The sequence below is a fragment of the Solea solea genome, chromosome 1 (genome assembly GCF_958295425.1).
Source record: "Solea solea chromosome 1, fSolSol10.1, whole genome shotgun sequence".
Taxonomy (NCBI): Eukaryota; Metazoa; Chordata; class Actinopteri; order Pleuronectiformes; family Soleidae; genus Solea; species Solea solea.
The window spans coordinates 27135463-27159890 of NC_081134.1; the positions used below are offsets into that span (position 1 = coordinate 27135463).

At 51.1% G+C, this 24428-nt stretch overlaps 1 protein-coding gene across 3 annotated transcripts in view; it reads left to right on the forward strand.

The window, feature by feature from the left end:
* Positions 1–24376, forward strand: part of kmt2ca (lysine (K)-specific methyltransferase 2Ca) — a 33142-nt gene extending 8766 nt beyond the window's left edge. Inside the window, exons 9-69 of one of the 3 annotated variants that reach the window (XM_058645970.1) lie at positions 125–247; positions 318–419; positions 683–787; positions 2999–3180; positions 3279–3443; positions 3540–3649; positions 3733–3795; positions 3876–3978; positions 4053–4156; positions 4233–4361; positions 4483–4587; positions 4665–4789; positions 5108–5303; positions 5408–5482; positions 5661–5696; positions 5961–6098; positions 6183–6215; positions 6293–6415; positions 6655–6939; positions 7028–7101; positions 7308–7652; positions 7982–8522; positions 8612–9432; positions 9833–10105; positions 11457–11809; positions 11883–12064; positions 12151–12555; positions 12656–13002; positions 13792–13891; positions 13980–14309; positions 14410–14512; positions 14599–14662; positions 14742–14805; positions 14884–15116; positions 15203–15631; positions 15737–15844; positions 15938–16702; positions 16780–17001; positions 17149–17322; positions 17412–17570; positions 17704–17836; positions 17931–18051; positions 18121–18275; positions 18354–18466; positions 18545–18634; positions 18749–18797; positions 18878–18963; positions 19053–19151; positions 19234–19434; positions 19501–19622; positions 19700–19895; positions 19981–20190; positions 20362–20741; positions 20814–20926; positions 21037–21173; positions 21259–21386; positions 22054–22252; positions 22325–22441; positions 22591–22664; positions 22774–22882; positions 23620–24376. In XM_058645970.1, the coding sequence (XP_058501953.1) occupies positions 125–247; positions 318–419; positions 683–787; positions 2999–3180; positions 3279–3443; positions 3540–3649; positions 3733–3795; positions 3876–3978; positions 4053–4156; positions 4233–4361; positions 4483–4587; positions 4665–4789; positions 5108–5303; positions 5408–5482; positions 5661–5696; positions 5961–6098; positions 6183–6215; positions 6293–6415; positions 6655–6939; positions 7028–7101; positions 7308–7652; positions 7982–8522; positions 8612–9432; positions 9833–10105; positions 11457–11809; positions 11883–12064; positions 12151–12555; positions 12656–13002; positions 13792–13891; positions 13980–14309; positions 14410–14512; positions 14599–14662; positions 14742–14805; positions 14884–15116; positions 15203–15631; positions 15737–15844; positions 15938–16702; positions 16780–17001; positions 17149–17322; positions 17412–17570; positions 17704–17836; positions 17931–18051; positions 18121–18275; positions 18354–18466; positions 18545–18634; positions 18749–18797; positions 18878–18963; positions 19053–19151; positions 19234–19434; positions 19501–19622; positions 19700–19895; positions 19981–20190; positions 20362–20741; positions 20814–20926; positions 21037–21173; positions 21259–21386; positions 22054–22252; positions 22325–22441; positions 22591–22664; positions 22774–22882; positions 23620–23712 (11319 nt within the window). In that variant the 3' untranslated portion in view covers positions 23713–24376. Of the gene's footprint in view, positions 1–124; positions 248–317; positions 420–682; positions 788–2998; positions 3181–3278; positions 3444–3539; positions 3650–3732; positions 3796–3875; positions 3979–4052; positions 4157–4232; positions 4362–4482; positions 4588–4664; positions 4790–5107; positions 5304–5407; positions 5483–5660; positions 5697–5960; positions 6099–6170; positions 6216–6292; positions 6416–6654; positions 6940–7027; positions 7102–7307; positions 7653–7981; positions 8523–8611; positions 9433–9832; positions 10106–11456; positions 11810–11882; positions 12065–12150; positions 12556–12655; positions 13003–13791; positions 13892–13979; positions 14310–14409; positions 14513–14598; positions 14663–14741; positions 14806–14883; positions 15117–15202; positions 15632–15736; positions 15845–15937; positions 16703–16779; positions 17002–17148; positions 17323–17411; positions 17571–17703; positions 17837–17930; positions 18052–18120; positions 18276–18353; positions 18467–18544; positions 18635–18748; positions 18798–18877; positions 18964–19052; positions 19152–19233; positions 19435–19500; positions 19623–19699; positions 19896–19980; positions 20191–20361; positions 20742–20813; positions 20927–21036; positions 21174–21258; positions 21387–22053; positions 22253–22324; positions 22442–22590; positions 22665–22773; positions 22883–23619 lie in introns of all 3 variants that reach the window. The other 2 variants (XM_058645979.1, XM_058645987.1) reach the window with 2 other exon arrangements.
* The last annotated feature ends 52 nt before the right edge of the window (positions 24377–24428 follow it).

Genomic DNA, 24428 nt, shown 5'->3' on the forward strand with positions numbered 1-24428 from the left:
CGCTTAGAGCGCCTTAGTGACTCCGTGTGCCGCGGTAATGGGCAGCTGCACCGTTACACCCACATTAAAGATACTCACTCTTTTCTTCTTTGAATTTACTCCTCCTCTTCCTCCTCCCCCTCAGGGTCGTGGTTCAGGGTTTCCAGGCAGGAGAAGGTCCAGAGGAGGAGGTGTTGGAGGAGGCAGAGGAGGAGGCAGAGGCAGGAGCAGACTGAAGACTCAGGACTGTGTTTCTGTGTCACCTGGAGTAAGACACACGCACACACACTTAACATTTAAACAGCTGATACAAGTGTATTGATGTGTGTGTATGTCAGTGTGTGTATGTGGAGCAGTTCCAGCCAAAGGAGGAAGAGGAGAACTCGATGCACAACACTGTGGTGATGTTCTCCATCTCTGACCACTTCACCCTCAGACAGGTACATGCCCACCTGGACTCACCTGACAACACCTGCTGCTCTATGTCATCACAACATCACATGACATCATAATATTTTCACAGATTCTCTGATCTGGTTCTTAATGACTCTTAATCATTTTTGTACTGATCTCATCTGAAGAAACGACTCTGTGTCTCACTATCTGTGTGTGTCTCACTCTGCCTGTTTGTGTGTGTCTCACACTGTGTGTGTGTGTGTCACTCTCTGTGTGTCACTCTGTCTCTGTGTGTGTCTCTGGACAGGACATGTGTGTGGTGTGTGGTAGTTTTGGACGAGGATCAGAGGGCAGACTGTTGTCGTGCTCTCAGTGTGGACAGTGTTATCATCCTTACTGTGTCAACGTCAAGGTCAGTGTGCACACACACACGCACACACTTTTTATACATCAGACTGTATAAACAGAATAGAAATACATTTTTTCATCCCCAAGGGGAAATTGTTTTATCACAGCAGCAATACAATACAAACAAAATATTTAACATAAAATGTCATCAGTGAGAAAATAGTGCAAGAAGGTGAGACAGTGTCCAAGCTGTTCTCCAGGAGGGGAGGAAGGGAGGGAGGGAGGGAGGTGTGATGTGTGTAGGATGCAGCAGGGGGCTGTGTTGAAGTCTGTAAGCTGAACCTGTTGAAGAGGTTCAGCTGGTTAGCCCTCTCGACGGAGCCCTCTGTCGGCTTCTCCTTCACGTTGAATCCGGCGATGGTCTTCATTCCGGACCACACCTCCCTCATGTCGTTCTGCTGGAGTTTGGACTCCAGCTTCCTCCTGTATGTGTCTTTGCTCTGCCTCAGCTTCTCCTTAAGGTCACGCTGTACCTTCCTCAGCTCCACCTGGTCACCATGTCTGAAGGCCTCTTTCTTTTTGTTGAGGAGAGTCTTCAGGTCTCTGGTAATCCAAGGTTTGTTGTTGGGAAAGCAATGGACAGTCCAGGCAGGGAGAACCGTGTGTTCACAGAACCTGATGTATTCTCTGATGCAGTCTGTCATGGAGTTGATGTCCTCCCCATGTGGCATGCAGAGCACATCCCAATCAGTAGACTCAAAGCAGTCCTGCAGAGCCATGTCAGCCTCCTGTGTACTCCTTCTCACTGAGCGGGTGGCAACAGGAAGCCTCTTCACTACAGGGATATACCTGGGACTCCCAGGTATGTCCCTGTAGTGAAGAGGCTGGGAGTCAGCTGGACCAGGTTGTGATCAGACAAGCCAAGGGGGGAAGGGCAGTGGCTGTGTATGCATCCCTATCATTTGCATTTAAAAGGTCAATTGTTTTATTGTCTCTGGTGGGGCAGTTGACATATTGGTGGAAGGTTGGTAAAACAGAGTCCAGGTTGGTGTGGTTAAAACCCCCAGTGATGGTAATAAGTGCAGTGGGATGTTGTGTCTGTAATCTGGTCACAGCAGAGTGGACAGTCTACTGCTGCCGCTGCATCAGCTGAGGGAGGGATGTAGACGGCCACAACAATCACGAAGGTGTATTCCCACAGCCAAAAGTTCCATGTCCGGGCTACACAGACGCTCCTTCTCACAAACATGTCCAGGTTACACCACTTCTCATTCATGTATACAGCATTCACGGCTGCACAGTGGAGCACAGTGTTTTACACAAACTTCCAGCCTCAGAGGATTTGCGTGTCCAGTGGATACATTTTATATATGAAGCTAATGTGCCGGATAAAGTCAGCAAACGTGTGTTCGCACCACTTCGCATCAGACTGTGGCCAGCGCTCGCCATATTTAGTCAGCGACCGCATTTCACCGACGTACCAACACACACATTTTTAAGAAAAGTCAAATAGAGCTCATAACTGACCATTCTGACACGTCCTAATTAAAAAATATTTGTTCAGTACGTCCTCCATGACCGGAGCACAGACACTGGACTGAAATACAGCGGCAGTGTGATGCTTAAATATTGAGATTTTAGACATTTCCCTGGTAATTGTCGGAGATGAACCCACGTTTTTAGGATTGTTAAGTCTTTTTTACTAATTTACAGTTCGGCAGTGTTCAGCTTGATCCTTGTGTTGGAGATCTCCGAGCACAGACTCAGTCTGATACAGTCACATACAGCGGCAGTTTATGCAGCTCGCCAGTGGCGATTAGCGGTGCTGTCCCTAAGTGTTTTTAACTGATTTACAGTTCGGCAGTGTTCAGCTTGATCCTTGTGTCGGACGTCTCTTCCTGTGACGGCACTCTTGCTGTTTTCCGCATACGCTGCCATGTTGATATTGTCAGAGAATAAGTGGGGAGAGGGGGAGAGGAATGGAGCGGAGGGAACAGGAGCTGAGTGAGCGCAGTAAAAAGGAAAAATCTGAAAAATTGATTTTCCTTTTTTGAACATCATCCAAACAAAAAAATCCGAGTTCGATTTAAAATCGATCGATCACCCAGCCCTAGTTGAACCGCAATGTTCAACCAGGGAACTATTTTAACTTGGAGAAATTAAAAGAAAACCCTAATACACACAGGGAGCTGCTGTGTCAAGCTGCTGCTAGCACGGCACCATCTTGATTACCTTGTGATGAATGTAATCTGATTACTCTCTGCTTGGTGTTCAGATCACAAGGGTTGTGCTGACCAAAGGGTGGCGCTGTCTGGAGTGTACGGTGTGTGAGGCGTGTGGCGAGGCCAGCGACCCCGCCCGACTGTTGCTATGTGACGACTGTGACATCAGCTACCACACCTACTGTCTGGACCCGCCCCTTCACACTGTTCCTAAAGGAGCATGGAAGTGCAAATGGTAGGTTCACCTGTCCGTCACCTGTCCGTCACCTGTCAGAGTTTATATCACTCTCTCTCTCGTGTGTGTGTGTGTGTGTGTGTGTGTGTGTTCCTCAGGTGTGTGTGTTGTGTGCAGTGTGGCTCCACCTCCCCCGGGCTGAACTGTGATTGGCTGACTAACTACAGTCGCTGTGGGCCGTGCAGTAGCCTAAGCCGTTGTCCACTGTGTCAGCGAGAGTACACACACAATGACCTCATCCTGCAGTGTCACCACTGTGACAGGTAACACACTCTGAGGCTCCGCTCACACCTTTTCTGCTTCACCCACACACACACACACACACGCCTTAGAACATGTCACATTTTCTGTGTGTGTAGGTGGGTCCATGCTGTGTGTCAGGGTCTGACCTCAGAGGAGGAGGTGGAGCTTACAGCTGATGAAGGCTTTGAATGTTCGCTGTGCAGAACACACAGCCACGCCCCCTACGGTAAGAAGCCTTCTGATTTGTCTGTTCTGTGTGTGTGTGTGTGTGTGTGTGTGTATTTACTTGTGTGTGTGTGTGTGCTACAGTGAGGTCAGACAGTTTTGATTCTCCCTTCACGGCTCAGATCGTCTCTAGGATGAGAGAACCAGGTGAGTGTTACAGGAAGTGATGTCACCACATTGAACATGATGTCAGAGGTGATGATGTCATCGTGTGTGTGTGTTTGCAGAGTCAAAGACCTACACTCAGGACGGTGTGTGTCTCACAGAGTCGGGACTTTCTCACCTGCAGTCTCTGGTTGAACCTCTGACGTCACCGCGCAGGTATCGCAGGTAAAAGCTCCACCCACCTCACCATCTGTGGAGGCGACGAGTCATCACTTTTGCTGATCAGCTGTTTCCTGCAGGTGTAAACCCAAACTGAAGCTGAGGATCATTAACCAGAACAGCGTGTCTGTCCTGCAGGCAACACTGGACCCAGACACGCCCACTGAGCCTGACCACAGTAAAGGTCAGAGGTCACCCGCGTGGACACAAACACACACACTCGTGTTTGTCACAGAACTAATGATTAAAATCTTTTTCAGGTGATTTAGAAAGTGAGATGAAATCTGACTCCAGCCCAGAGCGAGACCACGCCCCTGATGATGACGGTACCAAGGAAACTGAGCTCAACGACGGCGGTAAGAAGAGGAAGAGGAAGCCCTACAGACCAGGTGACAGGAGGGCGGGGCAAAGAGTGTCACTGTCACACTAGCTTAGCATCAGCTCCAGGTTAATAGTTATCTTAGCATCAGCTTCAGGTTAGTAGTTAACCATCCCCCCCCCCCCCCCCAGGTATTGGTGGCTTCATGGTGCGTCAGCGCGGTGGTAAAGCGGGTCCAAGCAGAATCAAACTGTGGAGAAAAGATTCCACAGAGATGGTGACGGCAGCTGAAGAAGGTGAGACACATGAACACGCCCTCTTTCACGAGGTCACACAGGAAACAGAATAAGCATGGCTATGTTTGTTACATCAGCACGACTGAACACTGACGCTGTCATGGAGACAGCACCCCCCTCTGACCACGTCATGGACAAGGTGAAGAAGAGATACAGGAAGAAGAAGACCAAGCTGGAGGAGGAGTTTCCTTCTTATCTTCAGGTAACACACACACAAACTCATTGCCTGCATTCTCAATCAAATCAAAAAGGTCTTTATTGGCATGGTAACGTACATCTTACATTGCCAAAGCATACTTATCAACATTGTTCATACATTCTTATTCACACACTATATACAATATGTATAATATCTGTATAAACACACATAGTACGAGTTGTAAATACAGAGAGTAGCTGTTCAGTAGGTTAGCTGCTCTTTTCTCTTGTCCACTGGCTGTCCCTCAGTCGCTGGCAGCTTGACACTGCGTTCTCTCTCTCTCTCTCTCTCTCTCTTTCTCTTCCCCCCCCCCCCCCCCAGGAGGCGTTCTTTGGGCGGGATCTCCTGGACCGCAGCAAACGGGTCGAGAAGAAGGTGGGGCCAGAGACAACAGGTTGTGGCCAATCCGGAGCATCAGTGGTTAACATGAAAAGCCCCACCCCTGTTTTCCATGGCACCGCCCCCTCAGTGCTGACAGTGGGTGCCATGGTAACCAATAGGAAATGTGGAACACTGTGTAAGGTTTTTTTTTGTTTTTTTTTTTTTAATGAAATCATCATCATGTTCATCTTCATCTGTGTTTGATACGTGTGTGTTGTACACGTGTGTGTATGTGCGCAGCCATGTCCGAGGACCTCCTGGACTTGTGTGACGTCCTCAGCACTGACCCTCACATCCTAAACCCAGGACACACAGGTACTCACCTGTCCTTCATCCCTCACTGCTCCTCCTCCTCCTCTTCACTGTAATGTGTTTACATGAGTGTATGTTAATGATGGTGTGGTTATTCAATGGGCCACAGCTCCACAGGGGGGATGTCGCTGCTGAAGAAGAAGTGTTTCCATCTGGACAATTAATGTGTGTTTGTTTTCAGGTCACTTCCAGGTGGAACGCTCACCTTCTCCGTTTGGTAAGACGCCACAAGAAGACTGTGCTTCTCCTTCCATTTCTTCTCCTCCTCCTCCTCTGTAACAGTTCATTCTTCCTCATTTCGCAGAGCAGCTTCTTCTTCTCCTCTTTAGTTTGTTGTTCTTTCTTCAGAAAACACTGACAGCTTCTTCTTCTCTGCGTCTTATCTTCCTCTTCACTTCCTGTCAGTCCAGTCTTTAACCCGTTTCTCTCTCTCCCTCCCTCCGTCTGTCTGTCTGTCTCTCTCTCTCCCTCCCTCCCTCAGCCGGCCTCGACATCAGTTCCATGTCACATGACACTGAGTCGACTGGAGGTGGTGGCTGTGGGCGTGGCCAGAGGGCAGTACAGGAGGAGCCTCTGGACGCCATTTTGAGTCCTGAGCTGGACAAGATGGTGACTGACGGTGTGTTTACTGGTGTGTGTGTGTGTGTGTGTGTGTCAGACAGACAGTTATAGAATATTGATTATAAATCAGTTTGTGTTTCAGGTGCTATTCTCAGCAAACTCTACAAGATTCCAGGTAAGAGTTTCGCTCTCACACACACACACACTCTCTGCGTTCTGTGTTAATGTGCATGCATGCGTGTGTGTGTGCAGAGCTGGAGGGCAAGGACGTGGAGGAAGTGTTCACTGCTGTTCTGAGTCCAGACAACAACCAATCAGAGCAGAGACGACACACACACACAGCTGCTGGGAGCAAGACACACACTCAGCACACAGGTACTCACACACACACACATGCAGATTATCTCAGGTCAGTACATGGAGAGCAGAGAAAGCAATAGTTCACACAGTGAGCAAACACTAGGGGGCAGTGGAGAGAGAAAAGGAAGACATCTCTGACAGAACCAGACTCAAAGATGTGCAGCATCTGCCTCGACCGGTTGGGGTGAAAGGAAAAAAGGGGAGATACAGGTTTAGAGATTAGAGAACAAAACCTGATCAACTTCTCTGAGCAGGTGCTGTGTTTCCACGTCTGCCGCTGGTCAACGGCCTGATGGGAAATGTTTCTCACTTCAACAACGCTCCTGCTGGTGTCCCTGCTCCTCCTCCTCATGGCCCCGCCCCTGCGCTCGCAACGGCCAATCAGGCTGTGTCAGGAGAGAGCGAGCAGGACGTCATGTCGACAGCTCAGAGAGGAATGTTGAAGTGGGAGAAAGAGGAAGTGCTCGGAGAGATGGCCGCTGTCGCTCCTGTGCTCTACTGCAATACCAACTTCCCCCAGCTGAGGGAGCAGTACCCAGGTACACACACGGTCATCTGACCTACTGCATGCAACACACTGAGCATTGATTGATTGATTGATTGATTGATTGATTGATTTATTTTCAGACTGGTCGACCAGAGTGAAGCAGATTGCCAAGCTGTGGAGAAAAGCCAGTTCTGAGGACCGAGCGCCGTATGTGGTGAGTCATCACTGATGTCATTGGTGATGTCATCAGAGACGTCACTCCTCACTAACAGACCATTCATATTCCTGTCTGTTTGTTGGCTTCTTCTCAGACTCATTAAATGTTTTTCACTGGAACTGAACAAGAAGTAGGTGTGTGGGCGTGGCCGGTGTGTGTGTTTTCTATTTTTATAATAATTGAAGGTGTTTTCACTCTGGCAGCAAAAAGCTCGTGACAACCGAGCAGCTCAGCGTATCAGCAAGGTGACGATGTCCAACGAGCCTGTGAAACGACAGCCGTTACCACAGCAACCACCACCACAACAACAGCAACAACTGCAACCGCAGCAGCAGCAGCAACAGCAACAACAACAACAACAACAACAACAACAACAACAACAACAACAACAACAACAACAATCACCACCACAGCCTCCACAGGTACAGCAACAGCTACTACTGCCTCCAGGACCATATGACCCCGTCTCCATGGAGACAGACCTGGCTTTCAAAGACCCACTGAGGCCCAAAGAGTCAGAGCAGGAGCAGGAGTGGAAGTTCAGACAGGTGAGTTTAAACGGGTGGTAACCATGGTAACTGTCAGGCTGAACGTCAGGTTAAAAACTATTTCATCTAAAAGTACCACGACAAGTTAGTGCTCACTCCACTCCACCAGGTGACAGTCACATCAAGCTGTTTATCTGTGAAATAATATAAAAAGTTAACCACTAGTTCACTCAAGTTAGTTGAAAGACAGGCTGAGGTAGAAGGTTGTTAGTCAACGACTGAGAGAGTGACATCTCACTAACTCCCGTCTCCCCCATCTCTCCCATCTTCCCCGTCTCCCCCGTCTTCCCTGTCTCCCGTCCCCCCCGTCTCTCCTGTCTCCCCCGTAGCAAATGCGTCAGAAGAGTAAGCAGCTGGCAAAGATGGAGGCAACTCAGAAGTTGGAGCAGGTGAAGAAGGAGCAGCAGCGGTTGATGAGTCAGCGTCAGGCAGGACAGATGTCCCCAGAGACAGACAGCAACAGTCCTCTGAATCCCGGGGACAGCACGTCCCCCATCCACCCCCAATCGTCCAGGGAGGGTCAGTTCAGGCTGAACCTCGATGATGTCTTCCTCAGACCACAAGCTCCTCCCCCGTCTGGTTTCTCCTCCCTCCCTCTCTCCCCTCATCCCTCCTCCCCTCTCCACCAGCCCCCCTCCTCCCCACAGATGTTTTCCCCACCCTCGTCCCGCCCCTCTTCACCCTGGGACCCTTACAATAAGGTGGTAGGGACTTCTCGCCCCGCCTCCTCCTCTCAGACTGGAGGATCCTCCGCCCCCCAGCATCAGCGCCACAACTCCCTCAGTGCCTCGCCAGCCCACGATGGTTCTCCTGCGCCGTCCCCTGACTCCAAAACTGTGGACCTCACCAGAACCCTCGGACCACAACCAGGTAACTTCCTCTGTCTCTTCCTGTCCTTGTGACTTCCTGTCCTTGTTTTGTCTTCTCTCATGACATCACTTCCTGTTTTCTTCTTTCAGGGCTGCAGCAGAGTAGAACAGGTATGATGAGCCCTCCCTCTGGCTCCACCCCTGACCACACCCCACGCCACATGGTGGTACGAGTAGCTGAAACCTACCCGCGGACTCCTCCTCACAGTGGTGTGGTCCGTGTGGCAGCGTCTGACCCCAGCGGTCGGGTACTGGAGCTGATGCAGGGTGGTGTTTTTAAAGCCCCCATGCCCCCCCAACAGGAAATGTTTGGAAGTGCAGGAGGAGGAGGAAGGAGAGATCCATCCAGACCCACAGACCTAGGATTTGTCCACCCACAGTCCCAGGAGCCCTCCTTCCCCTCCAGTCCACTGTCTAGTCTGGGTTCCCCCCACTGTAGCCCATATGCCCAGACGCCTGGCACGCCAAGACCGGACTACACCCAGCAGGTCACTGACCACTTCAGCCAGCAGTCACCTTTGACCTCCCGGCCATCTCCTGAGCCATACTCCAACCCACAGACTCCTGGAACACCACGCCCACACTGTGACCCCACCTACCTCACCACACCCCCTACACTGCGCCCAGATCAGTACAACCAGCAGCCTACCACCCACCGGCCCTCCCCCTCACACCCAACCTTCGACCCTTACTCCTCCAACCCGGGCACGCCCCGCCCCTCCATCACTGAACGCTTCCCTCGATCACCAGGGAGTCAGCGGAGCAGCGAACCCTATAGCCAGCAGCCGTCCACACCCCGTCCTCAGAAGAACCTGGACTCCTTCATTCAGAACCCAGGAGAGAACTTCACTCCTGGGTCATCTCCTCTGGCTCCAGGAGATCCAGCAGCCTTTACCCCAACAGCCCACCAGGTACCACAGGTGTATACTGTCAGTACTGTAGTTTATACTTCCTGTACTGCAGTTCATACTGTCTGTACTGCAGTTTATACTGCCTGTACTGCAGTTTATATGTCCTGTGCTGCAGTTTATACTGTCTGCACTGCAGTTTATACTTCCTGCACTGCAGTTTATACTGCCTGTACTGCAATTTATACTTCCTGTACTGCAGTGTATACTGCCTGTACTGCAGTGTATACTTTCAGTACTGCAGTTTATACTGTCAGTACTGTAGGTCATACTGTCAGTACTGCAGTGTATACTGTCTGTACTGTGGTGTATACTGTCAGTACTGCGGCAAATACTGCCTGTACTGCGGTTTGTACTGCATGTAATATTGTCTACTGATGCCTCACTGTCTTCACCTTATCAGTTGCAACAGTCTCCAGGACGACCTCCATCACAGCAGCAGCAGGACTCATTTCCCAGAACCCCTAGCAGTCAGACCCCAAAGCATCCTGGGATTTCAGAGGAGGGGAGCTTCACTCCAAGTCACGACCCCTTTGAGCAGAGTCACATGACAGCCGGTCCCTCACAGACGGATAAGACAGCAGCCAATGAAATGTCAGTGCTGGGAGTAGCCTCATTAGATGGACCAATTAGCATCCTTCCTCAACCTGGTGACTCAGAGGAGAAGCTGAGACAGGTAGAGAGTGTTCTCATGGGTTCTACTGTGTGTCCTCACAGGTTCTACTGTGTGTCCTCTAGAGTTGTCACGATACCAAAATGAGTAACGACGATACTATGCCAGACCAAGTATCACGGTTCCGGGTAGTATCGCGATACTGCTGCCTTTTTTGATTATTATTTTTATGAACTGCAATGTATTTGTACAAGTTATAAATATTTATTAATTACTTATAATATTGTTTGGTGCATGATAAACATATAACATATATATATATATATATATATATATATATATATATATATATATATATATATATATATATATATATATAATCATTCAGTTTCCTTTGCACATTAATTTAGGTTTAACTAATATAAATAATCAACTTAGGATAACAAATCCACTGTCTAAAAAATCGATTTGAGAATAATGCTAATTTACAACATAATAAACCATAGAGAACAAAATACAATAAACAGGAACTGATTCCCTGTGAAAACTATTGTTATGCCTTTTCTATGTGCTTTATACTTTGACGTCCTTTAACTCTTCATTCCTCAGCCTGTACACGGAGCATATAGCCTAATATTAGCCAATGAGAAAAATAAACAGGGCATACTAACCTGTTATTGGACATATAAATGTGGGTGACGACACTGCAGGTGTTTTATGAGGTTGGATGTGTTCCCTCCTTAGGCTCCTAAAGCTTGGTGGCAGCGCCTGCACAGTGGACGGCCATCGTCTATTGCTTTACCGTCTGTGCCTTGTTTAAAGCCAAAATAGTTCCAAATGTGACTTTTGGAGTTTGTTTTTTTTGAGCAAAGTTAGCGGTGCCGCCGACGCCGTGGCAGACTTGCTGCTCGGGCCCGGTGCTTCTGCCATGGTGAATGTGTTGTCTCGAGTTTGTGACTGTAAGCCGTGCGCGCGTCTGGGCAAGACAGAACTTTAGCTTGTTTGTTTTGAAACGAATTTCTATCGAAGCGGCGCTGTCTTCATGGAGTTCGTTCTTGCCGGCAGAAACACACGAACAGCCAATCAGCTAACAGACGGGCGGAAACAGCCTATCATATCCCCAAACGTAACCAGTAACGGGCAAACAGCCAATCATTCAGCAGCTGTGTCGTTCGGTTGCAGTAGTTACAATGTGGGTTTGTTTACAAGGGAGTAGCATGCAGTGAAAAGCCGGGAGGAGAGTAGAGGCGGCCGCAATGTAGCAAAAACTGGCACCGGTAGTATATTAATCCACGGTAGTACCTTCGTGTAGATTTGGCACCACGGGGTGTCGTGCAACTCTAGTGTCCTCACGGGTTCTAATGTGTGTCCTCATGGGTTCTGTGTGTCCTCACGGGTTCTGTTTGTTCTCCAGCGTCAGCGGCTGCGGCAGCTCCTCCTGAGACAGCAGCAGCAGAAGATTGCCCTTCGGCAGGAGAAAGGTCTTCAGGAACCAGTGTCTGGATCGACAGGTCCCCCTGCAGCTCCACCTGGTCCTGGGACACCTCGTCACTGGTCCCAGGAAGACTCCTCCACCTCTTCCACTCCTCCTGCAGACCTGTTTGGACGTCCACCACCTCCGTACCCTGGCACAGTGAGGCCTTCTGGACCACTGGCACCTTCAGCCGTAAGGTTCTCTGAAGCTTTCTCAGGAGAACACCAGAGGGCCTTCAACTCCACTGATGCTCCGTTCCCCAGACAGAGCGTCCCCAGAGAACCGGTCCTAAGGTTAGAGCAGTACAAGAACCTGGTTCTGGTCTCAGTATAAAGGCATGGTCTGAATGAGTTCTTTCTTTTGCAGGTTTGTTCCTCCAGGAGCTCCAACAGGTCTCCAGGACTCTTTCCTACGTGCTCACCAGGGCTCTGTTCCTGGACCTGGGCTCTCTACAGTGGAGGGCGTCCAGGTCCAGATGAGGAGGCCGATGCCTGGAGAGTTCACTAATGTCCGACCGCTCGCCAATACTGCCCCACACATGATGCCAGGTCAGAGAATCTCCACCCACTGTTACTTTACTCTGCTGTAGAACTCTATTTCGTTCTTGATTTTAAATTTTCTTGTCATTCTTCAGGCGTCCCCCAGCCCTTCCTCCCCCGCTCCCTCCCCCTCCAGCAGCACAGCATCATGGGACAACCCTACATTGAGCTGCGACACCGCGCCCCTGAGGCCCGTCTGCGACTGCCTGTCCCTCTGACAGGGTCCTTTACTGCTGTGGACCCTGCGGCCCAGTCATCTGTGGTCAGGTCTGGTCAGGGTGCCAGGATGGGTGAGTCTACTTTGGGTCAGCAGGTGGTGTTGATGACGGGTGGTGTGGAGCAGCTGAATCAGCAGCACCTGGGTCACTCGGTGGCTCTGACGCAGGGGGCTGATGGGATAGAGGAGCACCTGGAGGGCGAGGACTCTGTGGTGAAGGATCTGGAGGATGTGGAGGTGAAAGATCTGGTCGACCTGAACCTGAACCTGGACCCTGAAGATGGTACGAGTCATAACAGAACAGGATTAATAATGGCATCTTCGTTACACTGGTAATGTAATGTGTGTCCTCTGTTCTCTCCCTCATTCTGGTTCTACTTCAGGTAAGGAGGATTTGGATCTGGGTCCTAATGACCTGCACCTCGATGACTTCCTTCTGTCTGGAAAGTTTGACCTGATCGCCTACACCGATCCTGAGCTCAACCTGGAGGACAAGAAGGACATGTTCAACGAGGAGCTGGACCTGGGGGAGCCAGTGGAAGAGAAGGATGGAGCTGGGACTGGCAGAAAGACGGACGGCGTCTCCCAGCCGACCAATCAGGTGAAACAGGAAGTGAAGACTGATGAAGCAATGTCACAACTTGGAGTTATCACTGCCAGCAGAACTTCTGGACCCACTGCACCTCCTGGAACGTCTAAGGCAGCAGGCTCTTCTGTCTTCCTGTCCACGGTGAGGGTGTCCATCATTCAGTCCATCACAGTAGACACTAGGGGTGTAACGGTACGGTTCATAGTTGAGGGGGAAAATGAAAAGACGACCGACACAAGTTTAATTAGTAAACAATTAAACACAAGAGTGAAACAGTTTTAGCTGTCAGTATGAAACATACAAATAAAATGTATAATAAACATAAAACAAATAAAACATTTTTTAGGGAGATCAACTTGTGAACATTGTGTACAGAGAGCACTGCCCTAGAAAATAAACTTTTACTTGGGACAGAGGTAGCAGGTACCGCAAGATAGCGCTTTGCTAACTTGGTACATGAGGATATTTGGGCTCATTGGTCTAACACCATCAGAGTGGATTGTAATCCAGTGAAATTAACCTGGAATCCGAAGTTATCCCACACTTGGGATTTGAATGACAGGGTCTCTCTGTCCGCTCTCTGTTCGCTAGCCATCGATCCACACAGTGGCGCTCGCAGGGGCGCGACGGGGGTGTCCTGTGTGACGGCTAGCTAAGCATGCCTGCTACTCTCACTCACTAGCTGCTACTGTGTACATGCGAGCCGAGCCGGATGCTAAACGGTCCGGGTCGACTTTAAGTTTTAAGTTCCCCATGCAAAACAAACCTGTACATTGGCCATATTAGTGCTATGTACACTTGCACATTTACGGACCGCGGTCCACCTCTGTAACCACCCAGACCACCGTGACGGTTCGGTATGAATACGTGCATCGTTACACCCCGAGTAACGATTCATCAATTGATCAATCATTAATTTCCTCACTCCAGGAGAAGGTGGAGCACGTGGGCGCCGTGACGACAGTCCAGGCCCAAGACCAGACTCCGATGTCGAGCATGACTCCCAGGATTGTTCCCCCTGCAGCTCCAGGTGAAGCTCACGTTCTCCTGGATGAAGCTGCATTGATCCATGATGGATGGTGAGTGGACTGAACTCTCCTTCTCTGTCTCCTCCACAGGTCAACAGTCTGTCTTCCAGCAGCAGCAGACACCATTTGGACCCTCCTCTCTCCTCACCCCTCACCCTCAGACTCCTCCCGCTGTGTCTCTCCAATCCCACCTCCTCAACCCTCAGGCCCAACCTCCACACCTGGGAACATCCACCCAGACCCAGGGTCAGACGGACTTCCCGGAGAACCAGAGAAAGGGCAGGCCGGTACTCCTGGAGGAGCAGCCCCTTCTCCTGCAGGACCTCCTGGACCAGGAGCGTCAGGAGCAGCAGCAACAGAAACAGATGCAGGCACTGATCCAACAGAGGTCCACCACTGAGCCTCTGTTTCCCAACATGGGTAAGACCTGGACCTAGAGAAACCCTGACCACACAAAAACCTCCCAGTGTGTTTAACTGTGTGTGTGTGTGTGTGTGTGTGTGTGTGTGTGTGTGTACAGAGGACTTTGACCCCATCATGAACGCTAAGATGGTCGCCCTCAAAGGCATCAACAAAGTCATGACTCAGGGAAACCTGACCCTGAACCCCATGGCCATCAACAGGTATGAACTCTGAAGCTTCTTAAAGGCATAGTTCAGTTTTGTGGAAGTGTCTCTTGAGTGAGTTCTTTACAAAGTCTCCGTGTCAGATTCCAACAGGCTCCGCCTCCAGTGACCCCAGGTCCAGAGGTTCCGCAGCATGTGGCAGGACAGGTGTGTAGAGACAGTGTCTCATGTCTTACGGTCCATCTGTCTTCTTCTTGCTGATGTGTAACCCTCCTCTTCCTGTCAGGATGGGAAGTTGAACCCTCAGCTGGTGAGACCGAACCCCCCCAGCTTCGGCTCAGCCTTCGTCAGTGAGTATCGCAACCTCTGTGTGTGTGTGGTGTTACCATAGAAACCTGTGAGCTAACCTGCAGTGGTGGTTTGTGCAGATGAGTCTCAGCGGCATCAGTATGAAGAGTGGCTGGGTGAGACACAGCGCCTCCTGCAGATGCAGCAGCGCCTCCTGGACGACCAAATCACTGCTCACCGCAAAACCAAGAAAGCTCTGTCTGCCAAGCAGAGGACGGCCAAGAAGGCGGGGCGAGCGTTTGCCGAGGAGGACGTCGCCCAGCTGCACTACGTCTCTGAGCAGCAGGGGGCGCTTCAGAAACAGCTGGAGCAGGTACGCACGCACGCACGCACACTGACACACACACACACACACACACACCCGGTGCTGACGGTGTGTGTGTGTGTGTGTGTGTTCAGATCAGAAAGCAGCAGAAAGATCATGCTGAGCTCATTGAAGACTACAGGACCAAACAGCAGCAGCAGAGGGCGCTGCAGCCGCCTGCCACCCTGCCTATAATGACTGCAGGAGCCCCGCCCCTTCCTCAGACTCTACCCTCCCAGCCCGTGGTGCCCATGAAGCCCCGCTTAGGTGGTCCAGCTCCGCCCCCGTGTGTCTCTAACGTCTCTGGTTGGACACCAGGAGATGCAGTTCCAGCATCAATGATGCCAAGGATACTGCCTCATCCTCAGCCCACCCAGGCTCCGCCCCTCACCCAGGCCTCACCAATCAACAAGGCACCCCCTGGTGTGGTTCCCGCACCGACAGTCGCCCTCGACAAAGGCCGAGCTGGTGCAGAAGGAGGCGGAGCTAAAGGGGACAGAGTTGTTGCTGCTGCCACACCACAGGTAACTCACCTGATAATATCACATGATCAGTCGTCTGCTTCTCATGTGAGCGGCAGGTGTCATGTGTGTTAACCTGACTCCGCCCCCTTTCTCTGTGAGTTGCAGGTGAAGTTTGACGACAACAACCCATTCAGTGAAGGATTTCAGGAGCGAGAGCGACGCGAGCGTCTGAGGGAGCAGCAGGAGAGACAGAGGGTCCAGCTGATGCAAGAGGTAACCGCGCTGTTACCATGGTAACACACGGCACTGTTACCGCGGTGACACACGGCACTGTTACCGCGGTGACACTGTCTCTTGTGTCCTCAGGTGGAGCGTCAGCGGGTGCTGCAGCAGAGACGGGATCTGGAGCAGCAAGGCCTTGCGGGAGCTTCCTTGATTCCAGGAGGCGGAGTCTCAGTTGGACCTGGAGCTCCTGCAGGAACAGCCACAGCGCCCCCCCATGGCAGGGACAGTCTCTCTCAGCAGCCTTTCTTCAGCTCTGAGTTGCCACAGGACTTCCTCCAGTCCCCTCCAGCCTCCAGACCTCCTGCACAGCTGCACCAGGGCCAGGTGGGGGCACTGTTTCCCCTGCACCAGGGCTTCACAGGATCTCCACACCCCAGCGCTCCACCGGCTCTCAGACCCCCCGTGGCCGTGGGTCCGGCCCTGGCTCTAGTCCAGACTAGACAAAGACTCCCAGGCTCCACTGGAGTCTCAGTCCAGGTACAGGTGCGTCCTGCTGGGGGCGGTGCTTTAAGAGTAAACACTTCCCATCCTGCTTTTCAAGGTCATCGTTTTATACTCGGTGACCCCTCCACTCCCTCTGGAGGCCCCACCCCCCTCCTCCCACTCTACTGTGACATCATACCTGATGACAAATCAAAGAAGAACAGGAAGAAAGACGGAGATGATGGAGGAGCCAGGACACCCCTGTCTTCCCATTCTGATGACAACACAGCCCCGCCCACTCCTGCTCGCTCTGACACCTCTTGCTCTACGCCCACTCGTGGGGGCGTGGAACAATCAGACGCGTCGCTCTCTGGTCTGTCCTCGTCGTTTCAGCAGCGCCCCTTGTCTGCTCTGCACGTCAAGGTGTGGACATCCTGTCACTTCCTGTCTGTGTGTTTGATGTGGTGATGTCATCAGCTCACAGTTCTTCTTCCTCACAGGTGGAGCGCGAGGAGGGCGGAGCCTGTGTGGTGAAGATAGAGGAGACTGAGGGATTCTCTTCCCCTCTTCATGGGGGAGGAAAAGCGGGAGAGCCAGGGAAGGAGCTACTCAGACACCTGCTGAAGGACAAGACCACGCCCCCAACCCCGCCATCACTCATGGGCCAGGCCCCGTCCCTGCTGTCCAGTGAGGAGGAGGAGAGACCTGGTTCCCACTGCAACGTAAGTTAATTTACCAACACAGCATGTGACCGAGTGACCTCTGTGTCCTGCTCTGACCCGTGTCCTCCTCTGACCCATGTGCTCCTCTGAGCCTCTGTGTCCTCCTCTGACCTCTGTGTCCTCCTCGTCCTCCTCTGACCTCCTCAGGTGATGGACAGTCCAGACCTGGACCTGTCAGGCAGGAAGAAGACGCAGCGCTTTAAGAGACAGGCTCAAGAGAAGGACAAAGCTCCACCCAAATTCAAGAGGAGGAAGAGGGAGGAGGAGGAGGAGGATACGCTGCTGCACTCGTCCTCTGACTCCCTGACTCACCTGAGACAGGTACAGCTGCCCTCACATGTCCTTCATGTCTCCTTTGTGTCCTTGCTCTTGATTTGATGATTGATGATTAATGGTGTGTGTCTTTGCAGGTGCTCCCTCTCATGGAGCCTGTCCTGCGTGTTGACCTCAGTCTGTTTCCTCCGTACGGCAGCAGCTCGTCTCTGGACTTAGACTCTAGACTCAACGGCTCCTTCGGTAACGCCAACCTGGGCGGAGTCACTGACTACTACTCCCAGCTCATCTACAAGGTACTGTACAGGTACTAGTACTACTGTAGTACTGTTGCAGTACTACTGGTTTGGTCCCTGGACAGTGGTCATGAGTTGTCACTGACAGTGTCTCCCCCTCTCCTTCTCTCTGTCCCTGTCCCCCCCCCCCCAGAATAACCTCAGTAACCCGCCCACTCCTCCGGCCTCGTTGCCGCCCACTCCTCCTCCTGTGGTCAGGCAGAAGCTTGTGAACGGCTTTGCTACGACAGAGGAGGTGACGAGGAAGGAGATCACAGAGCAGGAGGGTGAGAAGGCACACGCGCACACACACAGGGTCATGTGATGGTCATGTGATCACATGCAGCAGCTGTTTGACATATGTCTGTGTTTTTATCTCAGTGAAAAGCTCCTCTGGTCTGAAGCAGAAGGAGGAGCTTCTGTCTCTAAACCACACCCCCAAGGCTGTGGACGTCCCCGCCTCTCTGCCTACTCCACCCCACAACAACCAGGAAGAGCTCAGGTAAGCTTCGCCCCCAGAGCTCAGGTGACATGTGTTCAGTGGTGTGACTTCCTGTCCTGTGGTCCTCAGAGAGCGGGACAGTCCCTGTGTCCCCTCGTCCTCTCCAGAGAGCGTGGTGGACATGGAGGTCAGCAGATATCCTGACCTGTCCTTCATCAAACTGGAGCCGCCCTCTCCCTGCCCGTCACCTCCAATACCCATCATGCCCTGCACCCGTGGAAAAGGTGAGTCAGCAGATTACAGAGAAGCTGCCGTCAAGACAAACATGGCGGCCGTGACGTCATCGTACGTGTGTTGTCCAGGCTCAGTAGTCAAACAGGAAGTGAAGGCGGAGCTTAATCTCCAGGGTCGTCCCTCCTGCTCGAACACAGATCTGGTCACCATAGCGATAACTCTGAACCCTGTCGCAGCTCAGGTAAACGCTTGCCGTGCGGCTTATGCTTTGTTGCGTGATGAGTAGCCCCTCCCCCTGATGACATCACTGTGTTGACAGAACGTGGCAGGTGTGATGGCAGTGGTGGCGAAGCTGCTGCAGGTTCCTGTCCCCGTCAACTACCAGCTGTGCCGAGCCGCGCCCCCTCAGGTAAGCCCCGCCCCCCCAGGTAAGCACCAACCCTGATGCAGTCCTCTGATGTGTGTGTGTGTGTGTGTGTGTGTGTGTGTGTGTGTGTGTGTGTGTGTGTGTGCGCGTGCGCAGGGGTTAGCAGGCAGCAGACAGCAGAGAGCTCCCCCTGCTGGACATACTGGTCTGTTCCTCACATTCTTTCTTCCTCTTTGTTGCCCCGCCTCCTCAGTCATGATTGACACTTGTCCGTGTGTCCTGCAGGTGTCAGGATGGAGCAACATGTCCGTCCACAGAACTGCAGCTGCTGTAAGGTGCTGCTGGGAAACCGAGTCCACATCATCAAACAGGTGAGAGGGGGCAGAGAACAGGTGACAGGAAGTCAGACAGGAAGTCAGACAGGAAGTCAGACAGGAAGTCACTGTGGTGTCTGTTACAGGAGTCTCAGTCAGGACCAGGACCTGGACCCAGTCTGGTCTTCTGCAGTCCTAACTGCTCGTCTCTGTTCATGTCAGAGTTACAGAGTCGAGGAAACAGGGTGAGTCATCGTTCACTGAGGTCATGTGATGTCACGGCTAGCTGTTGATGACATCATCACATCTCTCTGTGTCCGTCCTCAGTCTGCCGTCCCTGCGTCCGTCTCAGAGCGTGCGTGTCCAGACCGAGCGCCACATCAGTACAACAACAACACGTCCACCATCGCCGTTCACGCCCTGCCCCGCCCTCCCCTCTCTCCGCCCCCCGCCTCCTCCCCCACGCTGTCCTTCCCCCCCGCCTCCGCTATCACCATGGAGACCAGGCCCTGCATGGACAGTCTGAAGGTGGGTGTGGCCTATGAAAGTAGATGTTTGATGAACTGAGAGACAGGCTGACTGATTGGTTTGCAGGTGAAGGTGAAGCTGAAGCCACGCCCCCGCGCGGTCCTGGGTGGAGAGGACTTTTTTCGACAGGGGAAAAGGACGAAGACGTCGCGCTGGAGACGCTGGAGCTTTAGTGTCACGCTCAGCCGGTTAGCATCACACTTTGCCTGTTAGCATGACAACACTACACTGCTAGCGTTGACGTGGGCGTGTCTTCTGACCTCAGGGGTTCTGGCCTTCCCAACGAGACTGTCGCCATGCCAACAGAAGAGGAGGTGGACATGCTGCTGAAGAAGTTGGGGGCTTGTCTTCTTCCCGACCCGCTGCCCAAAGACCAGCGGAGGTGCTGCTTCTGTCGTCAGCTGGGGGACGGACAAACGGATGGACCGGCCCGCCTGCTGAACCTGGACCTGGACCTCTGGGTGAGTCATGTGGGTCCTGGGTCCTGGACTCTGGATAAGTGCGATCTCTGGCTAATGACTCTGTGTGTGTGTGTGTGTGTGTCAGGTCCACCTGAACTGCGCCCTCTGGTCCAGTGAGGTGTACGAGACCCAGGCCGGCGCTCTGATCAACGTGGAGCTGGCGTTACGACGAGGACTCGCTCTGCGCTGTGCCTTCTGTCAACAACCAGGAGCAACGAGCGGCTGCAACCGTCTGCGCTGCACCAACACGTACCACTTCACCTGTGCTCTACACACACACTGCACCTTCTTCAAGGTAACACACACACACACTGCACCTTCTTCAAAGTAACATACACACTGCACCTTCTTCAAAGTAACATACACACACTGCACCTTCTTCAAGGTAACACACACACACACACACTGCACCTTCTTCAAAGTAACACACACACACCCTCAGCTGTCTCGTGTGTGTGTACTCCAGGATAAGACGATGCTGTGTCCGCTCCATAAGCCCAGGATGGTTCCTCTCAGTGGGGACAGATCCTCCAGCACCTCCCCCTCCTCCACTCCGGGGCCGACGGCCACCTCGGCGTCCACGCTGCTCTCTGACCCCTACGACTCAGAGCTGAGCTGCTTCGCCGTGTTCCGCCGCGTGTTCGTGCAGCGGGACGAGGCGCGGCAGATCGCCGCCGTGGTTCAGCGGGGCGAGCGTCAGCACACCTTCAGAGTGGGCAGCCTGCTGTTCTGTGCTGTCGGTAGGCTTCTCCCACAGCAGATGAAAGCCTTCCACAACCAGAACGCCATCTTCCCTGTGGGTTACCAGGCCAACCGCATCTACTGGAGCATGCGCCATAGCAACAGGTAAACACAGTCAGATTATTGTGAGTAAAAGTGAACGATGGATACTGTGATTGACGAGTGAGTGCTCTGCAGACGCTGCAGGTACATGTGCTCCATCGAGGACCACGACGGACAGCCACTCTTCAAGGTCAAAGTGGTGGAGAAAGGTCACGTTGATGTCATCCTCACCGGAGCTTCTCCTAAAGGTAAATGTCAGCAGTTGTTTCCTGTACCAGCAGGGAGTGGTTTGTATAAGACTGAGCAGAGGTGTAGGTGACGGCAGACTGATGTAGTGTGTGTCTGTGTGTGTGTGTAGCGGTCTGGGACCAGGTCCTGGAGCCGATCTCTCTCCTCAGGTCTTCCTCTGAGATGCTGAAGCTGTTTCCTGTTTACCTGAAAGGTGAAGATCTGTTTGGTTTGACCACGTCAGCGGTGACCAGGATCATCGAGTCTGTACGTCTCTCACTCACACACACACACACACACACACACGTCCATGTGTGACTCAGACTGACTGTGTGTGTGTGCGCGTGTGTAGTTACCAGGTGTGGAGGCGTGTGATGGTTACACCTTCCGTTACGGCAGGAACCCTCTCATGGAGTGGCCTCTGGCTTTTAACCCCTCAGGCTCTGCCCGCTCTGAGCCCAAAGCTTTTCAAGCTAAAAGGTAAATAATTGATCACCTTCTGTTATTGATTATTGATCACCTTCTGTGTTGTGTTGTTAGTTTCCTGCTATCATGTGTGATGTCACACACACTGTAAATATGTCTACACTTCATTGTTCTCCGACTCAAAATGGCCGCCATATTTGTCTTATTTGTTTCTGGCTTCTTAGCCTGTTAGCATTACAGTGACCTATGTATCCTGTTAGCATCACAGTGATCTACATAGCCTTTTAGCATCACATTGACCTACTTAGCCTGTTAGCATCACAGTGACCTACATATCCCATTAGCATCACAGTGACCTATGTATCCTGTTATCACAGTGACCTACGTAGCCTGTTAGCATCACAGTGCCCGACTTAGCCTGTTAGTATCACAGTGACCTACGTAGCCTGTTAGTATCACAGTGACCTACGTAGCCTGTTAGCATCACTGTGACCGACTTAGCCTGTTAGTATCACAGTGACCTACGTAGCCTGTTAGCATCACTGTGACCTACTTAGCCTGTTAGCATTACTGTGACCTACTTAGCCTGTTAGCATCACAGTGACCTACGTAGCCTGTTAGCATCACAGTGACCTACGTAGCCTGTTAGCATCACAGTGACCTGGACATTTTTATTATCTAAGTGACAGTGACACTGTGTGTGTGTGTGTGTGTGATACAGGCCGTACCTGTTGACCAGTATAGCGTCCCGGTGTCAGGGTTCCGTGGGTTCTATCGTGGGTCTGGTCCCTGGTGTCCTCTCTCTCTCTCCGGGCGAGTCAGTGGCGAGTCATCAAGGTCGTCACTCAAAGTCGTCGCAGTATCGACGAATGAAAGCAGAGTGGAAGACGAACGTTTACCTGGCACGCTCTGGAATACAGGTGAGTCTCTCTCTGACCACACCCACCTGACTGATGATTGACAGGTCCCTGACTTTGTGTGTGTGTGTGCAGGGTCTGGGTCTTTACGCTGCCAGAGACATCGAGAAATGCACCATGGTCATCGAGTACATCGGCACCATCATCAGGAGTGAAGTGGCCAATCGTAAAGAGAGACTGTACGAGGCACAGGTAACACATACACACCCAGGTAACGCACACACCTGTGTTACCTGGCACAGTTTACATGCTGTCAAACATATCACTAAGATTCTGAGTGTTTGTATTTATTCTCTAATGTAAATGTGTGTGTGTGTGTGTGTGTGTGTGTGTGTGTGTAGAACCGTGGTGTGTACATGTTCAGGATCGATAATGACTTTGTGATTGACGCCACCATCACTGGAGGGCCTGCCAGGTGAGAGTCACTCTGAACATGTGACAGTAGGTGGGCGGAGCTTGTGCCTGGTTTGATCAAGTATTGATTAATGGGTGTGTGTGTGTGTGTGTGTGTGTGTGATTGACAGGTACATCAACCACTCATGTGCTCCAAACTGCATCACAGAGGTGGTGACAGTAGAGAAGGAGAACAAGATCGTCATCAGCTCCTGTCGACGCATCCAGAGAGGAGAGGAGGTATCAATACACATCAATACACTCATCAATACTTCAAAACACTTGTCAATACACTCATCAATATTTTAATACACTCATCAGTGTATACTTCAATACACTCATCAATACTTAAATACACTCATCAAACTTCAATACACTCTACAATACACATCAGTTCTTCAATACACTCATCAGTACTTCAATACACTCATCAATACTTCAATACTTTCATCAATACACTCTTCAATACATTCACCAATACTTCGATACACTCATCAATACTTCAGTACATTCATCAATACTTCAATACAAATCAATACACTCTTCAATACTCATCAATACTTCAAAACACTCTTCAATACACTCATCAATACTTCACTACACTCATCAATACTTCAATACACTCATCAATACACTCATCAGTTCTTAAACAAGACTCTGATCTCACATGATCACTTCTTAATGTTACAGACATTTATAAACCACTCACTCCCACACAAAAGGACTTAGGAGCTGCTGGTCCTCTGCTGCCTCGTGTGGTCAATCTGAACATTGGATTTCAATCACTGAAGTGACAAAATAAGACATTTGAACTTAGTGATGGAGGCAGCAGTGTGTGTGTGTGTGTGTGTGTGTGTGTGCGAGAGTGGTTTATAAACTTAAGTTTACACAAGGAAAAGTCTGTAAAAGTCTTTAATCTCTCTCTGTCTCTCTCCCCCCCTCCTCTCCTCTCCACCCCACCTCTCTCTCTCACACAGCTCTGTTATGACTATAAGTTTGACTTTGAGGACGATCAAGATAAGATCCCATGTCACTGTGGAGCCGTTAACTGCCGCAAATGGATGAACTGAACACACACACACACATACACACACTGGCAGCTCTTTCTCATCTCGGTGCTGAAACTGGACGTCGATTGCCCCGCCCTTGTGGGGGTGGAGCTTAACTTCATATCACGTGAATTAAACTATAATAATGAGACTGATCAGATTAGAGAGGGGGCATGGCTGTATATTAGGGGACGGGGCTAACAAAGAGGCTGGTCCTCTGTGTGTTTGTATATTGTCAGAGAATTTTGTCATCAAACGAACGTTTGTTCATAAAGTTGCACTAAAAAAAATCAACAAAAACCGTTTCCAGAGAAACATACTTGATTCCACAAGACTCCGCCCCCTTCCTCCTCCTCCTTTGTTTCCTGTAAAATAAGATTGTTTTTGTATTTATTTCTGAATGAAGCTATTTTATAATCCGCGGTGCATTCAAGGTCCAGAGTCTGTGCGTGTAAATATCTGTACCATACGTTTAAAGTATAGAGATGATTTGACTCCTGAACCTCGTCATCCTCACCTTCATCACCTGCTCAGCTGCTTCCTGTGGGCAGCGGCTTCAGCAGCTTTGTTTGTTTGTGTACAGACATCATGTTTTCTTTTTTTAGTATCAGATGTAAACAAAGATGATTTTTTTTTTGCTGATTTAGAATTCATTTACAGAAAATAAAATATTTTACATCATGAACATGAAACTGTGTCGTCACTCTTAGCATGTTAGCCTCTGACTGCATTGTGGG